This window comes from Cornus florida, unplaced genomic scaffold (assembly GCF_030987335.1).
Source record: "Cornus florida cultivar Cherokee Brave unplaced genomic scaffold, ASM3098733v1 CherokeeBrave_3.0.0_Hap2_Chr11, whole genome shotgun sequence".
NCBI lineage: Eukaryota > Viridiplantae > Streptophyta > Magnoliopsida > Cornales > Cornaceae > Cornus > Cornus florida.
In genome coordinates, this window is record NW_026775581.1 from 489,386 (window position 1) to 505,391 (window position 16,006).

The 16,006-nt window shown below is 29.2% G+C and overlaps 1 protein-coding gene and 1 long non-coding RNA gene across 3 annotated transcripts; one reads left to right on the forward strand and one right to left on the reverse strand.

Annotated features, from left to right (window-relative positions):
• Positions 1–545: 545 nt before the first annotated feature.
• Positions 546–1,119, reverse strand: LOC132285135 (uncharacterized). Its single transcript, XR_009472445.1, has 2 exons — positions 987–1,119; positions 546–799 (listed from the first exon to the last, which is right to left on the reverse strand). It is a non-coding gene; the product is annotated as an uncharacterized LOC132285135 (long non-coding RNA).
• An 8,288-nt stretch (positions 1,120–9,407) lies between these two features.
• Positions 9,408–11,595, forward strand: LOC132282783 (caffeic acid 3-O-methyltransferase-like). 2 transcript variants are annotated; one of them, XM_059784571.1, is made up of 4 exons: positions 9,408–10,121; positions 10,243–10,556; positions 10,708–10,772; positions 10,866–11,004. In XM_059784571.1, the coding sequence occupies exons 1-4, from the start codon at positions 9,646–9,648 to the stop codon at positions 10,878–10,880; spliced, it is 870 nt and encodes a 289-aa protein (XP_059640554.1). In that variant the 5' UTR covers positions 9,408–9,645; the 3' UTR covers positions 10,881–11,004. The 2 variants fall into 2 exon arrangements, with proteins under 2 accessions (XP_059640554.1, XP_059640553.1); XM_059784570.1 differs by lacking the exon at positions 10,866–11,004 and adding an exon at positions 11,011–11,595 and having other exon boundaries at positions 9,411–10,121.
• The last annotated feature ends 4,411 nt before the right edge of the window (positions 11,596–16,006 follow it).

The window sequence follows — 16,006 nt, forward strand, 5'->3', positions numbered from 1 at the left end:
TGAAGTACACTTATCAATAGCCACATAATCCTATAGCTGCAGTTGTGAACACTTGATCAAAGTGTGATTTAGAGCAATTTAATACAATGCATTATCTTAAACAAGTATATTGTGATAGAATACAGGTGTAAAAAGATTCAATTGCCCTTAAATGTCACTAAAGCTAAATAACATCTTCTGAACAAGGGCTTGAAACCTTAATTGGCCTTGTAGTGAGAATTGTCAACACAATGTACCTCTCTTAGGCCATTTGAATAGTCTTCAAAAGAATGTATGTAGATCAATGTAATACAGTGTGCATGCCAGCATCACTTGAAACATAATGAAGTGGACTTGTGACAGCTTTTTGACATTTAAAAGGGCCAACCCTAATTCAAATGTGGGACCAACAATCTCCCCTTTTTGCATTTGAATGTCAAAAATAAATCATGCTTGAATATCACACAGACACTTAAACTATCAATAATGTACCATTAAGACAGTATAACTTTTATGCAAAATCTGACATAAAGTAGTTGTAATATGCCCATTTTACCCTTTTACCCTTCCAAAAATGTCCACGGGGTATTCTGTCACGCCCCGAAAATTTTAATAAATAAATTTCTCGATTTATTCAAATCTAAATACATCAGTATTACACCCAAGATCTCCAAAAAAAAAAAAAATCATTTTATTGATACAAAATTAGTTTCCTCAAATAAATAATACAACATCTCTAAAATAAATAATAAATCCTCAACACCAAATCTTCCACCTAAGCCCGCTACTAGCAATCCAAGTTCATCCTCAGTACCTGAAACTGTAGGGGGGTGAGACAGTAGGAAAAACCATAACAAGAATTTCAAGGGGTTTCATAAAAATTAGCATCACAAAATAATATATATGCTTTTAAACAAAATAACATATATGCAATTTGAAAGAAAAAAGTAATCACAAAATATTTGAGATAAAATCACCCAGGTAATCCAAGGTATAAAGAACCCTACCCTGTAAAATAAAAATATTAATTAATGGAGCCTCAAACCTTCAGCCCTCCCTGCAACTCGGCTCTGTTCTCAAACTCTCTATTTGTTTCCTCTACCTTTCTCTTTGTACTTCTCTAAATGCTCTATCTTTCAATCCTTCCAAGGTCACACAATTGATACAATTATATATAGGCAATTGCACAGACATTCAACAAATATCATGGGACAATAATTCAATAGTGGACCCCGCACCAACACCTTATCACTTCGCTGCTCCCTTATCTTTTTATCTTTCTTTACATACATCTGAATACACAGCACACACTTATCTCTCTTTCTAGAATAACATCAAGTGCAAAAGCCAAAGTCAAAGGAACCTTTGCAAAACTAAAATCAAACGGGTTTCACGCTCACCAATTCAATCTTCTTTTCCCTTTCTATCTCATATCGGGTGGTGTATCACCTTTGCATGAAATATATATATATATATATATAACAATTGAAAATAAAACCCATTAACATTTCCGAATAGCCACACAAAATATCATTCAATCACTCTCTCTCCACTCTAATTCGGCATCTGATCATTGCTTTTTATCACCTTCTATCATCACAAATTAATCACTCCATTTCTCTTCTTTCTCTATTTAATTCGGCTGGCAGGTGCACTCTTTTTCCTTATCAGACAATATACTGCATGCATCAAATGATTCAATTCATTAACCTCATCTAATGGGCCCCACAAAAATGTCATCACCATTTTCTTCATTGTCCTTCAATTTCGCTGGCTGCCTTTTCTCTATCTCACAAACTGACACAAGATATATACATATAATGTGTTATAATGTATCAAAACCAAAATCAACCTATTAACACCATTTAATGGGACCTGTACCAAAATCACTACACAATTTCTTTATTTCCTCTCTTAATTCGGCAGCTTGGTGCATCCTCCCTTCCATCAGAATATATATATATACAACAAAATATTAAATCAACTCATTAAATCTCCTTTCACCAATTTGGTCCAAAAATCAAAACCAATTAAAATATCAATTAGATAAATCTCAAATTTAAAATTTAAATACTCAAATCTTAACAACTAAAAATCATGGAATAAATTAAATTTCAACTCTTAAAAATCCAGGTTGTCACATATTCATTATCTATATTTGCTTTATGTAGGGTGTTAAGTGCATATCAACCCTATTTAATCCACTTTTAAGGTTTTTTTCTTTCTCTCTACAACTTGTTCTCTCTATGTATTTCCCCTACAACTTGTTCGCTCTTTTTATATTGCATCTACAATAGTGTATTCTCTCTGTAAGCTCTCACTCTCTGCAATAGCCTGTAAGATATTTTCTTATATTGTATGGCCCACATGTTTTGGACATGTGATATATTTCATTAATTAGTGGTTAAGTAAATAGGTATCAGATTAATATTATATTATTTGGTCAACTTAAAAATTACCTTTATGGCAATAAATTATTAGAGAAGTGTTTTCCTATTTATTCCTTACTTTGATGGAAAGTAGAATTAAGGTTACTAAAAAGGAAAACTGGTTCTCTCTCTGCCTTTATAAAAGTGCATATATCCCATCAATTATGTACGCTAATGAATACAACACGTATAATATTTATGTGTGCAAAAGGCCAAGAGAGAGAAACCAATTTCCGCCTTTGCCTGTTGATCAGAGTTGCAGATTGGTTCGTGATTAAAGGATCTAGACATTGAATTTAATCTCAACAAGGTTTGATATCATGAATCGAGGTATGTATATCTAACTAGTATTTATTTATGTGTTATAGACTGTGTGAAAATAATGAAGTTCTAAAATTATGGGATTCAAATTTATTTGTAATGAATGGCTTAATATGAATAAGTATAGTTTGCATGTGGTATCAGAGCCCGTTGTTTTGGAACTCATTATTTTTCATTATCTTTGCATAAATAATATATGTAAGTTTAAATTAAAATTAAATAATTTAATTTATGAGATTTGGATTTATATGATCTATTGGATTAAGATACACTGTAATTGACCTCCACACATGTGTCAATAGTTATGAATAGTTATGACGCGATCCATTCATTTAAAACTGTTAAGTCTGCTGGTATATTATGTTGACTTTGGATTTATCAGTTTTGTTGACTTCATTAATTGTGTTTCTTGAATTCTAAATTTATAGTTGAAATATATATATATATATATATATATATATATATATATATATATATATATATATATTACTGTCCAGAATCTATTTGTATATATAATGATCAGATTTGTTAGCTTCACACTTGATGTTATATGTTGTGTCTCGTTTTACGTACTTATGTGTGTGTGTGTGTATATAATAAGACAAATGAATGTACAGAATGAAACTTTTGATTACATAATGAGACAAATCAAGATACATAATGAAAAAAAACAAGTCAGAATGTTATTTTCGTGCATAATAAATTTACAGAATGAAATTTATTATTTTTATTCTGCTGCGCAAATCTGGCTGTTAATTGTAATGATGTTGTTTTGTATATGATTAAATAAAATAAATAAATAAATTATTAAATACATAAAGTACGTGTATTTATTTATTTTATTGAAAATCTGAATTTCTAGAATAATATGTGAGTCTAGAAATTTAATTTAACCGCATTGGACATACAAATAAATGATTGTTTTGTACCCAAACATATATATAAGATGGAGAATCAATTTTAGATTGATTCAATTCTGATCTCCAAGTCCGAAAATAAAAATAAATGTTTTATTATATATATAAAGTAAAAGGATTTTTTTTTTTTTTTATTGAATTTTTGAACTATTAAGTTTCTGGGATCGAACCTTTTTATACTAGGATCGATCAGTATAAGTATGTGTGCATAATATTAAATGGGTAAATTAATGATTAATTAGTTACTAGCTAATTTAATATTTATATTATGTGATGGTTAGTAGCTACCAAAGTGGCCTAACCGTAATGGTCGATGAATATTAATTTTAGTAGTAAATATTACTTACTGATGAATTAATCTCTATCTAATTTAATATTCATATTATATGAAGATTGGTAGCTACCAAAGTGGCCCAATCATAATGATTGATGAATATTAATTTTTGTAGTGACATAATTGATCATAATTAGTTACTATCTAATTTAATATTCATATTATGTAAAGGTTGGTAGCTACCAAAGTGGCCTAACCATAATGGTTGATGAATTTTAATTTTAGTAGTAAACATAATTACAATATTTCATGAATTATGATATTTATTATTTTTTGTGATATTCATGAATATTGAGTTTATTTAATTATGAGAAATAATTCCTCAAAGGGAATTGATTTTCAAGTGATTAAATGAACATTAAGGGATTGTATGTATTTTTTTAATTTGGTAGATATAGGATATCTAAAGGTAACTTATCTGTTTAATTAAAAAAAAATGTATCACCAATAAAGGTATACATATAAATATATATAAGTATCATAATTAATATTTTATAGTTGCCACCCAAAGGGGTACTATAGTTGTTCATTGTATTTATATTTTTAAGTTATACATACGTGTTGTTAACTTAAAGCATTATTGTTGTGAGTATTTTATCTTAACATGTTTGTTTTATTATATCCCTTAATTCGCATGCTACATCTGTTATGATCCTTGATAGGACTAACTTTTCATAATGGAATGAGTAAGTTGGGTTTAAAATTTAGATGTGTTAAATCTTGATTTAACATTTTAAATTGAGAAACCTATTGTTATTACTGATAAAAACAATGAGGAAGAAAAGATTCTCCATAAAGCTTGGGAGAGATCGAACAGATTAAGCATTATGGTTATTCGAATAATTATTCCCTATAGTGATAGTGCTAAGGAATATTTGATTATAAGAATATTTTCGTATTGTAGATAAATATCTAAAACGAAAATTATTAATTGAAATAACTACTATGCATTTTTTGTTAGTACTTGTACCATGTATGATCGCATTTTTAGATGACTAATGTTGCTGCAAAATTAAGAACCTTATAGATGATTGTGAATGAGAATTTTCTTATTCAATTTATTCTCAATTTCTTATTTATTCAGTATGGGTCATTTCGAATTAACACTATTAAGACAAGTGGAAAGTGATTTAATTGACCATTATGTTAATTTAGGAGGAGACAAGACTTAAGTAGCAAAGTAATCATTATGTTCATCTGATGACTCAAGAAGTTATAAATAAATTTTGGGAATAAGCCTGAAGAGGCATTAAGTGAGCAACACCCAATATTAAAAGATTTAGGTCAATCTACTAAAAGAAATGAATGTAATAATGGAAAAGTGGCATTGATGTATTGAACACTTTTAGAAAGATTACATAAAATATAAAGAATAATTCAAAAAAGAATGGTAAGCTTTTGGCTTTTGTATATTTCGAATTACTTATTGAAATTATTTTTAATACATGATAGGTTGACTTAAGTACTAATGTTTATATTTCTAATAGATGCAAGAATTTCTTATGGCCTAAACTACAAATTCAAATAAGAATTTCTTATTTATGATAATTGGGAAAAAAAGTTTTGTTGAAACCATTGTGACATTATGTTTAATGTTAGACAGTGGATTTTATTTAAATTATTTTAAACTTTATAGGTTTATTAAATTTCCTATAATTTGATTTTATTTCAAAATTTTATGTTAATGGTTTTTCATTTAAATTTGATAATGATGTTTATTTAAGAAATTCTAATTTGTGAGTTATTGTATTATTGTTGATAATTTCAGTAAATTCAAACTTGTTAGTTTATTTATTACGAATTTTTTGATCTTGCAACATAATGTTAGAATTAAGCGTAGCTAAATTAATAGAAAATTTATATTTCTTGTGACATAAAAGACTAGGTCAATATCTAGTAAAATGTTAGAAAAATTAGTAAAGGATGTGATTCTTCTGAATCTAAATTTTACTAATTTTGGTGTATGTGTAGATTGTATTAAGGGTAAACAAACCAAACACACAAAGAAATGAGTCACAAGAAGTACAGAGCTTCTTGAAATTATTCATACAGACATTTGTAAACCTTCTGATGTTCCATCTTTTGGAGGAGAAAAGTATTTTATCGCCTTTATAGTTGATTTTTCACGTTATGGATATATCTATTTGTTGCATAAAAAATCTCAAGCAGTGGATATTCTTGAAGTATACATAAATGAGGTTGAAAAACAACTAGATAGAAAAGTGGAAATTATAAGTTCATATAGAGGTGGTGAATATTATGGAAAGTATGATGAAACGGGTTAATACTTTAACCGTTTGCTAAACTCCTTGAAATGTATGACATCTGTGCTTAATACACTTTGCGATACATGCTACAACAGAAGCTTGTAGCTATAAAGCATAATCGTACTCTTATGGATTTGGTTAGGAGTATGTTAAATAATTCCTCGTTACCCATAATATTGTGGATATTAAGTAATCTAAATGGTACAAGTTTTACTTTCCTAAACACAGTACGATAATTATTGAAACTAGTAATGTCAGATTCATTAAGAATGGTGAAGTCAGTGGGAGTGATAAAAATAAGAATGTGATCATTTAAGAAGTTAGTGTACAAATTTCTTTACCCATAATTTCTAAAGAAATAATTGTTCATTCAATTGTTGAACTGTATAACACCGAAGAATAATTGAATGATCAACAACTCCATGATGAGATTGTTATCAGTGAATATATCATAAAAGAGTCATAAGGAATAACATTAAGACGATCTCAAAAAGGAGATCTATTATTCCGGATGACTATGTGGTATATCTATAAGAATTTATTTTTGATTGATTTTCTGAATGGGAGTTTAGAAAGATGAAGTCTATATGGAACAATCTAAAGGATTTACATTAAATAGTAAAGAATACATGGTCTGTAAACTTAAGATGTTAATATATGAACTTAAACAAGCTTCCTGATAATGGTATATTATGATACCATTATTTCTTTTTGTTTTAAGTAAAACACTGTTGATCAGTGTATATACTATAAGGTTAGTGGGAGTAAGTTTATATTTCTGATTCTATATATATTGATGATATTTTGTTTACTTGTAGTGATCTTAATTTATTATAAGAAACTAAAAGTTATCTTTAAGAACTTTGAAATGAAATATATGGATGAGGCATTTTACGTAATAGAAATATAAATATTTTATAATAGATCACGTGAATTTTTTAGAATTGTCTCATAAAGCATATATTAAAAGAGTTCTAGAAGATTTGGCTGGGGAACAATATTATGAAAAGTGCAAAGTAATTTATTATTACTTTGTCTATTATGAATTTATTAATTTGTAGCATGCTTTGAGGTTATAATTTATTGTTGCAGAATTTATTTCAGGACTTGGAGTTATGTGTACTATTTTCAGATTGTTAAAAATTTATGCTGCAATTGTTGATTTTCTTGTATGAAAAATGATAGGTACTCTAAAGTTGAAATACTTTATCATTAAATAAGATGTTTAGAAACAAAGAATGTCTATTGAACATATAAATACACAATTTATGATTTCAATCCATTAACAAATGAACTATCACCCAAGACATTTATGGAATGTGTTGAAAGAATGGGTCTTGAATGTAGTCAATGATAATTATTTTTTAATTGTGGATTGCTTAACAGTGTTTATATATATTTGACATTTTGCGCTGATTAAATGTGTTTCTGATATTTCCTATTAGTTAATGTACATGTACGTATTGCTTTAATAAATGGTAATAGGAATAGTCTTGGAAAAGACATTATTGTTAGATCATTATTGATACTTTTCATTTATAGACTATGTTGAATAGATTACTAGTGTTGTGGTACATGGAAGGGACTGTCTCATTTAAGGACAAATAACCACCTTGACTCGCATTAGTAGTTTATTTACCATGATATTTATGATGATCAATTTAATGAGTCAATCTGATTTATGGTGCACACTAATGACTATTTTACTAAACCGCTACGAAAGTTATCATATGGGCCAAGTGGGAGACTGTAAGATATTTTCTTATATTGTATGGCCCACATGTTTTGGATATGGGGTATATTTCATTAATTAGTGGTTAAGTAAATAGGTATCAGATTAATATTATATTATTTGGTCAACTTATAAATTACCTTTATGGTAATTAATTATTGGAGAAGTGTTTTCCTATTTATTCCTTACTTTGATGGAAAGTGGAATTAAGGTTACTAAAAAGGAAAATTGGTCCTCTCTCTGCCTTTATAAAAATGCATATATCCCATCAATTATGTACACTAATGAATATAACACGTATAATATTTATGTGTGCATTAGGCCAAGAGAGAGAAATCAGTTTCCGCCTTTGCCTGTTGATCAGAGTTGCAGATTAGTTCGTGGTTAAAGGATCTGGACATTGGATTTAATCTCAACAATGTTTGATATCATGAATCGAGGTATGTATATCTAACTAGTATTTATTTATGCATTATAGACTGTGTGAAAATAATGAAATTCTAAAATTATGGGATTCAAATTTATTTGTGATGAATGGTTTAATATGAATAATTATAGTTTACATAACCCCTCTGCAATAACCTCTCATCACATCATCTTCAACGTTCAGTAATCATTCTTAATTTAATATGTCAGGCAGGACTGATTTGCATAATTTTTCAAATTGGGGGTATTTTGTACACTGTAAGAGGGGCATTAAGTGAAATTCACCCTGTTTAAAATAAGTGCATTATACCCTAACAACTGATTCATGGTACTAGTTAGATACGATGATGAACGCTTATAGGTACAAAAGAGGTATGTATGTTTTTATGTTGAGAATAGATAGAGAAATTAGAGATTTATTTGAAAAGAAAAAAAAAAATGAAAGAAGAAGATGAAGAAAATTCTCCGTGAATTGGAGAGAAAAATATAACAGTGCTTACTGTTAATCGAAGAAAGTAATTCATACTTGATTAAGGTTTTTTTTTTTTTCTTTTCCTTTTCAAGATTTTAATTCTTTATGTTTTTATTTATTTTGTTTTTTATTATTATTATTTTTATAATAGGTCTTGTGAAGAAGAAATTGGTTAGGTTATTAGAAAACTAAAAATAAGGAGAATAGTGATTTTGTTGCATTAGAAAATTTAAAATAAGAAGAAAAGTGAATTTGCAATGTAACAGTTAAATTATAACTAAAGGTGGTCACTATATTTGAAGTGGAAAAGTCTCTCCCTTATTATCTAATCTGATATGTATCTGTCTTATCATCATCACTCCATTCCCAGACATTATCCACTTTAAAATAAAAAATGGTGACCACCACACATATTTGTTATCCATTCCCAGACATTATCCACTTTAAAATAAAAAATGGTGACCACCACACATATTTGTTAATTTATTCTCCACATGTATGTATGCAAAATCAAAACAAGAATATTAGTTGGAAAAGAAGTATGAAATTAAGAAAGAAATAATTGAATTTGCCTCCATCTTGTTAGTGAATGGTCAATTGAAAAATCAGTCAAAATAGATGTGCTCTTTAATTAATTAGTAATTTGCAAGATAGCCCACTATGGATTACTAGTATAAATTAAGACAATCATGCAGCCCCGGCCTCTACCTAGCTCCTCATCAGTCAATCTTCTTCTTCTACTCTTATTCCTATTATTAAGGAATAAGAATGAATAGTTCGTTAGAAAACCTGCAGATGGTAACCTCCTCGTCCTCCCCTGAAGAAGAGGAGGACAACCTTTGCCACTATGCCATGCAGCTGGTAAGTGCATCAGTGCTGCCTATGGTGTTGAAAGCAGCTATAGAGCTTGGTTTGCTGGAGATTATGGAGAGAGCTGGCCCAGGTGCCCTTCTTTCCCCCTTTGACATTGCATCTCAGCTTCCCACCGCCAACAACAGCCCGGAAGTCCCTATCGTGCTCGATCGGATCCTTCGCCTTCTTGCTAGCTATTCTATCCTCACTTGCTCTCTTAATATTGTTAATTCCAACCATGACATTGACAAGAGTGACCATCATCATCATCTGGAGGTACATAGGCTTTATGGTTTGGCACCCGTCTCCAAATACTTCATCCCCAACAAAGATGGAGCTTCATTAGCCCCATTATTTGGTGTAATGCAGGACAAGGTTATGATTGATATGTGGTAAGTACGTAATAATTAATTAAATTTTACTTAATTTCCTATTATAACATGGCAACATATATATAATCATGTTCTGTATATAGTATATATATAAGTTAATTTGATGGGAAATCGATCGCAGGTATCACACCAAAGATGCCGTTTTGGAAGGAGAAGTCCCATTTAACAGGGCCTATGGGATGAACTCTTTTGAGTACATTTCCAAAGATGCCAGGTATCTCCCCCTTTTCAAGGCTTCCATGAGAGACTACAATTCCATGTTCATGAACAAGATTTTGGAGACATATAAGGGCTTTGAAGGCTTGAAATCATTGGTGGATGTGGGTGGTGGCGATGGTACCATCCTTAACATGATTCTTTCCCACTATCCCACAATCAAAGCCATCAACTTCGATTTGGCTCCGATTATACAAAACTCACCTTCCTACCCTGCAGGTAATAATATTCAACAAGTACTAGTGCATTATTTGATTTGAATTCATAAATAAAAACCCTCTAATTGATTAATTCCTGAATATAAATATATATATATATATATATATATATATATATATATATATATAACTCACTATATATATTGTTGCAGGTGTTGAGCATGTTTCAGGAGATATGTTCTTAAGCATTCCAAAAGGAGACGCCATTTTCATGAAGGTTGGTTCCACTTTAATATGCATATATAATTCATGCACTTTCAATTAATTAGGCAGCTGCATCTGTAATTGTTGGTTTCCATTTATGTGATAGCGCAAGGACAACTGAATTAAAAATGCATGTCAATATGAAGAAGAATTATAGAAGCTCTTGCATATATATATATATGTAGCTCTTGCAATTTAGCTACATTTTCAGAGGATGTATAAGTACTGAAACAGGAATTTGGATGAAACAGTGGATACTTCACAGTTGGGATGATGAACATTGCTTGAAGTTGCTGAAAAATTGCTACGAGGCGTTACCAGACCATGGGAAAGTGATTGTTGTTGATTTGGTGGTTCCAGAATCCCCAGAGAGTAAAGTTTGGGTTAGAAGTATGCTGCAATTTGATTTGTACATGATGAATATGAACCCCGGGGGAAAGGAGAGGACAGAGAACGAATTTGGAAATTTGGCAAAAGAAGCAGGCTTCTCCAGCATAAAACTGATATGTCGTGCCTACAATTTCTCACTTGTGGAATTCTACAAAAAGTTGTGAAATTCAGTTGCAAATTTTTCGTCAGTGATATCTTTAAGCATACAAAATTTCTTCTCTCCTCTCCTGTATGTGACCCTGCAGTGGCTGCTAGTTATGTTTTTTTTTTTTAATTATTATTATTATTATTATTATTTAGTTTGTACAACATCAAGTGTGATGATCCGTGTTCATTGCCATAACTGGGGAGTTAATGTAGTACGTACCGACTTCCCCTCTCTCCTCTTCACTCTTGTTTAACGTTAAATGTGTTGCTGCTAATTTGAATGGCTTGTCTTTTACTCACTGCTTCTATGAAGATGATCTTTTCGTGATGAATATTCTAACTGGGGAGTTAATGTAGTACTTGTACCATGTATGATCGCATTTTTAGATGACTAATGTTGCTGCAAAATTAAGAACCTTATAGATGATTGTGAATGAGAATTTTCTTATTCAATTTATTCTCAATTTCTTATTTCTTCAGTATGGGTCATTTCGAATTAACACTATTAAGACAAGTGGAAAGTGATTTAATTGACCATTATGTTAATTTAGGAGGAGACAAGACTTAAGTAGCAAAGTAATCATTATGTTCATCTGATGACTCAAGAAGTTATAAATAAATTTTGGGAATAAGCCTGAAGAGGCATTAAGTGAGCAACACCCAATATTAAAAGATTTAGGTCAATCTACTAAAAGAAATGAATGTAATAATGGAAAAGTGGCATTGATGTATTGAACACTTTTAGAAAGATTACATAAAATATAAAGAATAATTCAAAAAAGAATGGTAAGCTTTTGGCTTTTGTATATTTCGAATTACTTATTGAAATTATTTTTAATACATGATAGGTTGACTTAAGTACTAATGTTTATATTTCTAATATATGCAAGAATTTCTTATGGCCTAAACCACAAATTCAAATAAGAATTTCTTATTTATGATAATTGGGAAAAAAAGTTTTGTTGAAACCATTGTGACATTATGTTTAATGTTAGACAGTGGATTTTATTTAAATTATTTTAAACTTTATAGGTTTATTAAATTTCCTATAATTTGATTTTATTTCAAAATTTTATGTTAATGGTTTTTCATTTAAATTTGATAATGATGTTTATTTAAGAAATTCTAATTTGTGAGTTATTGTATTATTGTTGATAATTTCAGTAAATTCAAACTTGTTAGTTTATTTATTACGAATTTTTTGATCTTGCAACATAATGTTAGAATTAAGCGTAGCTAAATTAATAGAAAATTTATATTTCTTGTGACATAAAAGACTAGGTCAATATCTAGTAAAATGTTAGAAAAATTAGTAAAGGATGTGATTCTTCTGAATCTAAATTTTACTAATTTTGGTGTATGTGTAGATTGTATTAAGGGTAAACAAACCAAACACACAAAGAAATGAGTCACAAGAAGTACAGAGCTTCTTGAAATTATTCATACAGACATTTGTAAACCTTCTGATGTTCCATCTTTTGGAGGAGAAAAGTATTTTATCGCCTTTATAGTTGATTTTTCACGTTATGGATATATCTATTTGTTGCATAAAAAATCTCAAGTAGTGGATATTCTTGAAGTATACATAAATGAGGTTGAAAAACAACTAGATAGAAAAGTGGAAATTATAAGTTCATATAGAGGTAGTGAATATTATGGAAAGTATGACATTTGTGCTTAATACACTTTGCGATACATGCTACAACAGAAGCTTGTAGCTATTAAGCATAATCGTACTCTTATGGATTTGGTTAGGAGTATGTTAAATAATTCCTCGTTACCCATAATATTGTGGATATTAAGTAATCTAAATGGTACAAGTTTTACTTTCCTAAACACAGTACGATAATTATTGAAACTAGTAATGTCAGATTCATTAAGAATGGTGAAGTCAGTGGGAGTGATAAAAATAAGAATGTGATCATTTAAGAAGTTAGTGTACAAATTTCTTTACCCATAATTTCTAAAGAAATAATTGTTCATTCAGTTGTTGAACTGTATAACACCGAAGAATAATTGAATGATCAACAATTCCATGATGAGATTGTTATCAGTGAATATATCATAAAAGAGTCATAAGGAATAACATTAAGACGATCTCAAAAAGGAGATCTATTATTCCGGATGACTATGTGGTATATCTATAAGAATTTATTTTTGATTGATTTTCTGAATGGGAGTTTAGAAAGATGAAGTCTATATGGAACAATCTAAAGGATTTACATTAAATAGTAAAGAATACATGGTCTGTAAACTTAAGATGTTAATATATGAACTTAAACAAGCTTCCAGATAATGGTATATTATGATACCATTATTTCTTTTTGTTTTAAGTAAAACACTGTTGATCAGTGTATATACTATAAGGTTAGTGGGAGTAAGTTTATATTTCTGATTCTATATATATTGATGATATTTTGTTTACTTGTAGTGATCTTAATTTATTATAAGAAACTAAAAGTTATCTTTAAGAACTTTGAAATGAAATATATGGATGAGGCATTTTACGTAATAGAAATATAAATATTTTATAATAGATCACGTGAATTTTTTAGAATTGTCTCATAAAGCATATATTAAAAGAGTTCTAGAAGATTTGGCTGGGGAACAATATTATGAAAAGTGCAAAGTAATTTATTATTACTTTGTCTATTATGAATTTATTAATTTGTAGCATGCTTTGAGGTTATAATTTATTGTTGCAGAATTTATTTCAGGACTTGGAGTTATGTGTACTATTTTCAGATTGTTAAAAATTTATGCTGCAATTGTTGATTTTCTTGTATGAAAAATGATAGGTACTCTAAAGTTGAAATACTTTATCATTAAATAAGATGTTTAGAAACAAAGAATGTCTATTGAACATATAAATACACAATTTATGATTTCAATCCATTAACAAATGAACTATCAGCCAAGACATTTATGGAACGTGTTGAAAGAATGGGTCTTGAATGTAGTCAATGATAATTATTTTTTAATTGTGGATTGCTTAACAGTGTTTATATATATTTGACATTTTGCGCTGATTAAATGTGTTTCTGATATTTCCTATTAGTTAATGTACATGTACGTATTGCTTTAATAAATGGTAATAGGAATAGTCTTGGAAAAGACATTATTGTTAGATCATTATTGATACTTTTCATTTATAGACTATGTTGAATAGATTACTAGTGTTGTGGTACATGGAAGGGACTGTCTCATTTAAGGACAAATAACCACCTTGACTCGCATTAGTAGTTTATTTACCATGGTATTTATGATGATCAATTTAATGAGTCAATCTGATTTATGGTGCACACTAATGACTATTTTACTAAACCGCTACGAAAGTTATCATATAGGCCAAGTGGGAGACTGTAAGATATTTTCTTATATTGTATGGCCCACATGTTTTGGATATGGGGTATATTTCATTAATTAGTGGTTAAGTAAATAGGTATCAGATTAATATTATATTATTTGGTCAACTTATAAATTACCTTTATGGTAATTAATTATTGGAGAAGTGTTTTCCTATTTATTCCTTACTTTGATGGAAAGTGGAATTAAGGTTACTAAAAAGGAAAATTGGTCCTCTCTCTGCCTTTATAAAAATGCATATATCCCATCAATTATGTACACTAATGAATATAACACGTATAATATTTATGTGTGCATTAGGCCAAGAGAGAGAAATCAGTTTCCGCCTTTGCCTGTTGATCAGAGTTGCAGATTAGTTCGTGGTTAAAGGATTGGACATTGGATTTAATCTCAACAATGTTTGATATCATGAATCGAGGTATGTATATCTAACTAGTATTTATTTATGAATTATAGACTGTGTGAAAATAATGAAATTCTAAAATTATGGGATTCAAATTTATTTGTGATGAATGGTTTAATATGAATAATTATAGTTTACATAACCCCTCTGCAATAACCTCTCATCACATCATCTTCAACGTTCAGTAATCATTCTTAATTTAATATGTCAGGCAGGACTGATTTGCACAATTTTTCAAATTGGGGGTATTTTGTACACTGTAAGAGGGGCATTAAGTGAAATTCACCCTGTTTAAAATAAGTGCATTATACCCTAACAACTGATTCATGGTACTAGTTAGATACGATGATGAACGCTTATAGGTACAAAAGAGGTATGTATGTTTTTATGTTGAGAATAGATAGAGAAATTAGAGATTTATTTGAAAAGAAAAAAAAAATGAAAGAAGAAGATGAAGAAAATTCTCCGTGAATTGGAGAGAAAAATATAACAGTGCTTACTGTTAATCGAAGAAAGTAATTCATACTTGATTAAGGTTTTTTTTTTTTTTCTTTTCCTTTTCAAGATTTTAATTCTTTATGTTTTTATTTATTTTGTTTTTTATTATTATTATTTTTATAATAGGTCTTGTGAAGAAGAAATTGGTTAGGTTATTAGAAAACTAATAATAAGGAGAATAGTGATTTTGTTGCATTAGAAAATTTAAAATAAGAAGAAAAGTGAATTTGCAATGTAACAGTTAAATTATAACTAAAGGTGGTCACTATATTTGAAGTGGAAAAGTCTCTCCCTTATTATCTAATCTGATATGTATCTATCTTATCATCATCACTCCATTCCCAGACATTATCCACTTTAAAATAAAAAATGGTGACCACCACACATATTTGTTAATTTATTCTCCACATGTATGTATGCAAAATCAAAACAAGAATATTAGT

Bases quoted from the DNA above. Each gene is read 5' to 3' on its own strand.
- LOC132282783 (XM_059784570.1), top strand. From the start codon at position 9,646: ATGAATAGTTCGTTAGAAAACCTGCAGATGGTAACCTCCTCGTCCTCC. The intron at 10,122-10,242 runs GTAAGTACGTAA...AATCGATCGCAG, and splicing joins AAGGTTATGATTGATATGTG to GTATCACACCAAAGATGCCG. The intron at 10,557-10,707 runs GTAATAATATTC...ATATTGTTGCAG, and splicing joins CTCACCTTCCTACCCTGCAG to GTGTTGAGCATGTTTCAGGA.